The sequence below is a fragment of the Cucurbita maxima genome, unplaced genomic scaffold (assembly GCF_002738345.1).
Source record: "Cucurbita maxima cultivar Rimu unplaced genomic scaffold, Cmax_1.0 Cma_Scf00006, whole genome shotgun sequence".
Classification (NCBI taxonomy): Eukaryota; Viridiplantae; Streptophyta; class Magnoliopsida; order Cucurbitales; family Cucurbitaceae; genus Cucurbita; species Cucurbita maxima.
The window spans coordinates 1974838-1983706 of NW_019272022.1; the positions used below are offsets into that span (position 1 = coordinate 1974838).

Consider the following 8869-nt stretch of genomic DNA (forward strand, 5'->3'; position numbering starts at 1 on the left):
AAAAAAAAAAAAAAAAACTGAAACATTAAATATAAATGAGAAATCATCAAATATTTTAGTTAGATTTAAGTTTTAAACTTGTCTCTTTAAGTTACTGACTACTGAGGCCTACAAGTAAAAATGAATTAGAGGTTTGTGTTCTTTTAGTCACTTTTGTGGTACCAAGTTTATCCGTTAACCTTACATTAACCCCAGTTACTTGAACGCCAAAAGGAGGAGGAAAGTCTAGATGTTAATAACTATCTGATGCCCTAGGAATTTGAGTCTCCTTTTATGAATTAGAGATTACCAAACTTTTTGTCATTGAGTTTTGTCTTGATCAGAGGACCTGATTATGTCAAAACTTCTTAGCATACATTGGGTGTTTTGTTGAACAAGGTCTTTTGGTGAGCTAACTGCCAGTTTATCATCAGTAGAATTGCAATAACCGTTTGTTTTATGGAATATTTAGCTAGCACTAACAGTAGGTTGTTTCTGCTTATTTCAGTTATTTGGAGTTGGCCTTATTGCCTTGTTGGCAATTCTTGGATGATCAACCTGTTGTCGTCATACAGCGCTTGGTGATGATGGCTAGAGGAATAGCTGATCCTTTGGCATCTGCTTATTGTCGTTTGTACTTGACTCATTGTGCACAGAAGTTTCCCTCGTGTGATATAGGTACGTCAAATTGGCATACAATTGGTTTTCACATATTTGTTGCTTGTGTGGCCAGGAGGGGGTGACTATTACTTATTCCTGCGGGGTTATTTTTCCTGTTCCTAGTGACTGGATTTATTGAGTTCAACCCTATAACATTATTTGTAGGGTTTTATATATTTTCCTATTGCCTCTTCCTATATAAGTAGAGATATTTCTTGTAATTTCTTTGGTTTATACTTCTACACATTTTTTATAGCTTCCCTGTACTAAAAAGACATGTATACATGAACTCTCTTGTGGCCAATTGATGGACTTTTTAAACCTCCCTTGGCTTGGGGTTTAGTTTCTTATCAAAGAAAAGGAAGAGTTGATATTATGGTTGCTTCATTTGAAAATGTTTATACGTGAGTTTGGAAAGCAGATGCTTAATATTTTTTAGTGTAATTGCTGTTAGATTGCTATATGGTGCTAGTTTCATATTTAACTTCACATGAATTGGAGAGAACATGTTATAGGCCAAGGCAAAGTTTTTAAGCCTGGGCATAAGATTTCCTCAAATTTCTTAGTCGAGTTTCTGGTTGATGCATAAAGAATATTGAATTGCCCAATTTTTGTTCTAGATGTGCTACTAAAATGATGATTTCATTCTTATCGTGAGAATCATGCACTTGTTACCAGGATTGCTAGTGTCATGTGTCAATGACACGAATGCTCAATTGAAACATTTCATACCAGCAAAAGAAACCAAAACTGGCAGTTCTACGGATAGCAAAGTCTTGCTTGTTGGTGTGATAGAGCCTACAATCGAATATATTGTAAAATGCATATTTAAGAATGTCTCTCAGGTATGCTGTCTTTGAGTATGAAATGAGGTGTTTGCTGTTTTTACATTGGGTTACATTCTGTCCTGAAATTGTCCTAAAATAGACACAAAACCAGTTTGATTATTTACTGTATACACACTCGATACAAACTACCGACCACAGCTCTCTTATTCTGATTCAATGATTTTGGGGGAGGAGGACACAAATTTGAAGAAGACGGGAGAAATTAAAATGAAAATGTTAAGAAGTGCAGATGGGGATGTTTTGAGATTATCAATTAAGTTGATTAACAATGTCGGAAGAAAGAAGAGAAGTAATTTGAAAACATAATTAAATTATATATAAGATTTAAAAGAAAGAAGCGAGAAAGGATGGGAGGAAAAATGTGGAAGAGATTCTCTAGAACAAGGCATTTTTCAAAAGTGGAAAGAAGAAATTGAAACCACTATCATTTCTAATGAGCAACTTATGAAGTTGCTCTAAATAGAAAACCAACCGACTTAGACCATTCGGTTGGTTTGCCATCTCACCCCTGTTACGTTTTCTGTTTTATTTTTTATTTTTGAAAGTATCATCCAAAACATGGAATTCGAGAAATCAGTGAGCCCTTTAAAACCTTTTCAAAAACCAAAATACATATTACGTAATGTTCAAGCAACAAAAATTTAATTGGCTGATATTCATGCTCTTGCCAATTTTTTTCTTAAAGAGACAACTAGATGGAACACTTGTAGCGCTTGGACTGGGAAGAAATATGGAGAATTCACAGTGTGTCTCAATCGTTCTTCATTACATACTAAAGGAACTTCCAGTTGAAGTATTAAGCTCGAAGGCTATGGAGTTTCTCCACCTTATTGATCGCAGCAACGATTCATCCTTCCGTCAGGTATTTTTTATCTGGAGATATGCAAATTAGTTCCTCTGCATTTGGAAACCATCAAAACCAGTGCTGCAATATTTATGAGATTTTCATAATGGCCATTTAAGTCTTTGTAGTGACTTTTGGATCTTTCAGTTTCCTCATCTTTCTTTTGGTTCAGTTCTTGAATTACAGGTTACATGGGCTCAGGCTTTGTGAAAGGAGACCTCCTGTGGATATTGTAGATGCCGTAATGCATAATGTACTTGAGGTATGGAATTATATTTAGTTTCATTTTAAGTTTCTCAAGGAAAGGTTTTGGAGAATTATTTTTTATTATTTTTAAACTAAAAAGCTTAAGCTAATAGATTGGAGTAAATTAAACTTTTTCATTATTTCATTAATACGCCACTTCACTTGTAGGCACGAAAATTAGCATAAGGTCTAACAAGAAGATAATATTGTGAGGCTTGAACCCCATACCCTTTATTGGGATACCATGTAAACTAGTAAAATATATTAGTAGATAATGCTGTATATCATTTCATTCGCTAGCCATCTATATAATTCTACCTCAGAGTATAAGAAGTTGGCCTAGGTGCCTAAACTAGTAGCTTCGCTGTAGTTACAGTATGAAATATTCGCTCTACCATTAGAAGTAAAACAATTTCTTTGATCCAATGTTGCGGCTTAGGGAAGGAGATGGGTTATTCTTTCTTTCTTATCCTTTCTGCATATCTAGCCAACAATATCTAGTTGCTTGAAGTAGTTTTTTTTCTTTTCAGTTTTGCAGCACAATGTTTTTGCTCCTCTTACCGCATGAATTATTTACTATACCAGGTTATTGCGCAAAATGAGAGCCTCGACGAGTATCTGACAGTCATTGATGCCTATTTGGATATTGTACTTCAAAATCATTTGGTAAACTTGAGTCAACACATGACCTTGATTAGGATCATTTATTACTTCATTATCTTTTTGCTTACATTATATTACCTCTAGCCTTTTGCATGAACTGTGTCTTCAATCCCTTTCTATGAAAAAGAGAAAAGAGAGAAAAAAGAACTGTGACAAATCTTGGTCATGTAACTTTCTTGGACTGGCATATCCCCTTTTTCTTGCGAGGGTTGATCTTTTTGAGGCTGAGATCTGGCCATTCAGTTTGTTCTTTCTTCTTCTTAGAGAGAGGAAAATAAAAAAAATAAAAAAAAAATTGAGACCACTAGGCGATAGTGGTGGCAGTCCCTAGAAATGCCTTTTATTTTCACTGTACCACATTTCAAGTTATGAATTTTTAATTTGATGCAACTGTTCAACTAACAAACTAAATGCTTTCATCAGTTTTTGAAAACTAGTTGACTTCATATTTTTCTTCAGCTACTTTGACTTGTCATTTTGTTCATTTTTATGAGTTTATCATGATGACATCGGATATTGAAGTTTTCACTCGACATCTTCCAAAAGATTCTCCTCCCCTGATATCACTTTTTGTTCAATATTGTGTTTCAATGCATCTGAATTTGAATTATCATGAACTTTCCAGGATAGCTGTGTAAAAACGATTTTAGATGCGATTTCACAGAGAACATGCAATAGAGGGATAGACGAGAATGGACTCCTCAGTTTGCAGTCAATTATGGGGAAGCTTCTTTCTCATTACCAGCATTTGGAAGATGTATTTGCACTAGTATGGATCCTCGGTTCTTATCAAACTTCTTCTCCATGTTTCTGTTCTTTGTATTGTTTGTATTCGAGCTACTATAAGTAAATTTATAATAATCTAATTACTTTTAGATTCATATATGCAAATTGAGATTTTGACGTCCTTATTAACTGCCAAGTCTCTTGGATTTCTTTCTTCCTAGAGCCATTTTCTGGAGATTTTGGACTTGCTTGTCGGGAGACCAAAAGGCATTATCATTATTAGTATTCTTAAAATGGCTACTAGGTAACTCTTCATTTTTTTTGGTAATTTATTTATTCATTTTTCTGTATATATTGCGAATGTCATGTATCCTACTTCCTGAACATAGCCTTTTGCATTGGCCTTTGCATTGGCCTTTGCATTCTATTTCTGCTGGTAGCTGTTAATTTATTATGTCATTGGACAGGAGCTCCTATATACGTGATCCAGCAACCGTAGAATTGCTTTTTGAAATTTCCCAGGCTCTTAATGATAGCTTTGATTTTGCCAACATGAAAGATGATGAAAATCAACCAGCACATTTGCTTTCTCGTTTTGTCCAACTGGTAACTGAGTTAGTTGATATCTTCGGTTCTGAGATTTCATTTTCTATAGTCTAAGGGTTTTTGGTGGCTTTGTATGAATTTCGTCGTACAGGTGGACTTTGGGAAAGAGAGGGAGCGCCATCTAGCATTCCTTGTTGAGTGTCGTGGAGCATTTGGTACCATAGATGAGGTTAAGGTGGGGCATATTTCCTTCTGGTAAAGTGATTGACAAATTGACCTTTTTCTATCCTGATAGCTTCTTGTTGTTTACTGTATAATTGATGTAAATCAGTAAAAGAATTTCTTGAAGAAATTTGATGAAAGTCCATCTTACATAAAAGGCAACAAAGACCTTAAGTAGGCTAATCTCACAATAAAACCGTTAACTTAATAAATCAGTATATAACTAACTAAAACTGGTAACTTAGAAACCCGGTTACACACAAAATATCCCAGCCTGTACAAAATACAGAAAACTTAATAATTTGTTCTACTTATTACACCAATTACTGTACGAAAACGAGATTCAGGTCTTTTGGAAGGGAAGGTTCTTGGTAGTTCTTGATGAGGGAATCATTTTTCTTGTCGAACAGTTGATCTCCCTTCATTTTTCTTTTCTTCTTGTACTATATTTGTTGGATATGAAGATTTGTTTTCTTCAGAAGTTTTGCTATCGAACCCATGAACTGCTGCTTCTCACGCATATTTGTCTTTATTTCTTCAATAGAGCTTTTAACTGCCAACATCCGTTGTGTCAAAGCTTGAGGGGATAATGGGTTTCAGAAGTTGAAGCATTTAGACTGGTTAGAACTGTGTCGTCTGCAGTCGAGTCTGGGGTTTTTCCAGCCATCAAGTCCCTTCCCCGAGGGTGCTTTGATACCAAATACTGATGAAAATCAGTAAAAGAATTTATGGAAGGAATTTTTTTGGATGAAAGTCCATCTCACGTAGGAGGCACCAATGGCTTTAAATAATCTAATCTCACTATAACACCGGTAACTTAATAATATACCAGTTATAATGAACTAAAACAGGTAACTTACTTATCAGGCTACATAAAATATCCTAGCCTATACAAAATACGAAAAACTTAATAATATGTTTTACTTATCTAATGATTATTAAAGGCAAAAGTTAACAAATACACCGAAGGTCAGTGTGATGTCAAAATATCCCATAAGATGGATTCTTCTTTCCATACCAGTCTCAAGTCTCTTGATGTTGCTTTGACTTTCAGGACACTCTCGTGCATTCTAGCAATGGTTTAGCAGTAAAGGCTTTAAAAGATGCGAAGAAGCATGGCAATTTTGTCAAATCCTGCATAGCGTTTTCTGAAGTCACATTACCGTCAATATCAACTCATATTAAGCAGTTCAATCTTTACCTTGAGACTGCGGAGGTAATTTTATCTTTCCTCTGTGTTGATGTTATTATTTGAAAATTTTGAACACTTGCTAATCTCGCATATAACTTCGTGGCCGTGCTATGAAACCACTCTCAAACCTACAGTGGTGGACACTGAATTAGAGAGTTGCATAAATAACCAGATCCGTTATTCATTTTCTTATGTCAGGTTGCTTTGTTAGGTGGTTTAATTTCTCATTCGGGTGAATTAATAGATTCAGCAATCAGCTGTTTGCACAATGTGGACATGAAGGAAGGTCAGTTCATCACTTCATTTTTGGAAGCTACTGCAGTTTTTATTTCTAACATCACAGTCAAAACTTCCATTGGTTGAATAATCAAACTCAAATTCTGCCAAAGAGAATTATTTGAGAAACATGCACATTACGGCTTATTTGAGTCTTTTTTTTCTTTTTATTTAAATGTACATATTTAGCAACTCTATATTTATGCTTCATCAGTTTGCTCTGCATAAATGTTTGGATTTATTTCTAATAAAAAAAATTGAGCGATATATTTCTGATTCTCTATTATTGGCATTCAATTATTTTCCCTATTGTTTAGAGTGGTTTGCATTCTTCAAATAAATATCATGTAACAAATTAATTGAAGCATTAACTTCCTTGTATAGGATCCCGCGCAGCAGCCGACGCTGATCTTTTACTATCCTCAATTCAAAAGTTATGCAGCCTCTTGGTTATGCTTCCTGGTAGTAAAATTCTTTCAATTTTTCTTATTTTGATAAAAGAACTTGCTATTATATCTTAGTGCAATTTTTTTTTTTTCATCGTGCTAAAAAACTATATTTATGAGCTTTAGTAGACTGCCAAGTATCTTCCCCTCTATCCATTTTCAAAGCAATATCTTAGGTTGAAAACTTCAACAATAAGACTTCAAAGAAATTCATTACAGCCCAACTATGACATAACTTTTCAAATGATGAAGATTGAGGCTTGCATATGTTCATTTAGTTCTCTTTTAACTTTTAATGGAATAAAATTATATTTATTCCAATAATGAAACAGTAAGATGCATGATGATCTTCTTGCACAGGAGAAAAGCGCAATGCAAGGAAGGAAGGAAGGAAGGAATAATAATAAATAAGAATAAAAATTCATTAATAATTATACCAAACTAAGATATTTACAGCTAATATAAACTAACACTCCCCTCAGGTAATTTTAAATATATTTTCCACTGCAAGCTTGTAAATCATTCTATCAAATTGTGTTTTTGGAAGATAAGGAGTACATATCACACCCATATCAACTTTCTCCTTTTTGAAGTGTTTGTCAACTTTGATATGCTTTGTCGTGTCATGTTGAACTGGATTATAGAATATAGAGATGACATGCCTGTTGTCGTAAACTTGCATAGGTGTTCTTATACAACTTTCACTTCTAGCTGCATGTGTATCCATATTCCTTCATAGATACTGTGAGCTAATGCCCTAAATTCTGCTTTAGCACTATTTCTAGCTACAACAGTTTATCTTTTTGCTTCTCCAAGTGACTAAATTTCCTCAAACAAAGGAACAATAGCTATGGGCTGACTTTCTATCCATTGTACTTCCTATCCAATCTGCATTAGTATAAACTTCAACCTGTAGATGGTTATACTTTTTCTTGTAGTTCCCTTTTTAAGCAATATACCTGGAGTTCCCTTTATAATATTTGGATATGTGTGAGACAAATAAATTAGTTTTTCCACAAATATTTGGTATATCCTTTACTTATTCATCTTTTGCAGCTTCCGATTTCAAATTCGGTTCAATAGGAATCTTAGCTACCTTGCACACAAGCAAACATGTTTCTCCAAGTAAATCAATGATATATTTTCTTTGATTCAGAAAGATACATTTTCTAGTTATTCCAAAACCATTACTAGGAAGCACTTTAGCACTCCTAAGTCCTTGATTTGAAAGGCCCTGGCAACTTTTTCTTTAGAATGTTTAGTTCTAGTTCGTCAACATCTATAAGAATGATGTCATCTTCATAAACAACATTTCAACCCAAAAGCTTAAGTTGATAAGTTATGGTAAATTTAATTATATCAAATACTTAACAAATCAAAATTGCAATTAGCATATAAATGATGGTGAGATCACCTTGAATTTGAAGAAATTCGAAGTTCGTAATTACTTTCCAAATCGTTCAAACCATTCTCTTGGAGATTGTTTGAAGCCATATAAAAATTTCTTGAGTCGACGTACTTTGTCCTTCCAAGATCAATTTCAAACAGGTCATAAACATTTCTTCTTCAAGATCACTGTTGAGAAAATAATTTTTTACATTGAGCTGGTGAAGAGACCAATCTAAGTTTGCTACAAGTGATAAAAGTACTATGATTGAGTTAATTTTTGCAAAGAGGCATTAGTTTCTTGATAATCGATCCAATAGGTTTGAGAGAATTACGTTTTATAGTGGAAACTTATATGCATCCCATTGTTTTTTATTTTTTTATTTGGTAATTTACTATCCATGTGCAATTTTGTTTGAGAGCATTCATAAGCCGCTAGTTTCCTATGAAGACTCTTGAATAAATTTGGTTAAGGTGAAGGATTGGTAATTATGAAAACTCCAAATAAATTTGGTTAAAGTGGAAGATCGATATCCATGCAGGCTGCGAATATAGTTGGTCAAGGTAGAAGATTGGTAACTACGAATAAATTTGATCAAAGTGGAAGATCAATAGCTATGAAGGCTCTGAATAAATTTGGTGCGAAGTGTATTATATTGTTCATATTTTGTGCGAAGTGTATTCTTTCTTCATCTAAGAGAGGTATGTGTGCCTTTTATAATACATGAAGCTAACTAAATACCTAGATACTAGGTAACAATACAAAAAAAAAAAAAAAAAAAAAAAAAAAAAAAAAAAAAAAAAAAAAAAAAAAAAAAAAAAAAAAAAAAATTTT

The 8869-nt window shown here is 33.7% G+C and overlaps 1 protein-coding gene across 2 annotated transcripts in view; it reads left to right on the forward strand.

Annotated features, from left to right (window-relative positions):
- LOC111480518 (UPF0505 protein C16orf62 homolog) overlaps nt 1–8869 on the forward strand; it is an 18882-nt gene that overhangs the window by 7011 nt on the left and 3002 nt on the right. For both annotated transcript variants that reach the window (XR_002717849.1, XM_023125608.1), the window contains exons 7-18: nt 488–657; nt 1318–1484; nt 2173–2349; nt 2504–2593; nt 3163–3243; nt 3866–4009; nt 4188–4270; nt 4434–4572; nt 4664–4747; nt 5789–5950; nt 6125–6212; nt 6587–6664. Coding sequence is in view for 1 of the 2 variants with exons in the window: in XM_023125608.1 (XP_022981376.1) it covers nt 488–657; nt 1318–1484; nt 2173–2349; nt 2504–2593; nt 3163–3243; nt 3866–4009; nt 4188–4270; nt 4434–4572; nt 4664–4747; nt 5789–5950; nt 6125–6212; nt 6587–6664 (1463 nt within the window). In the remaining variant the exon portion in view is untranslated. The remainder of the gene's footprint in view (nt 1–487; nt 658–1317; nt 1485–2172; nt 2350–2503; nt 2594–3162; nt 3244–3865; nt 4010–4187; nt 4271–4433; nt 4573–4663; nt 4748–5788; nt 5951–6124; nt 6213–6586; nt 6665–8869) is intronic.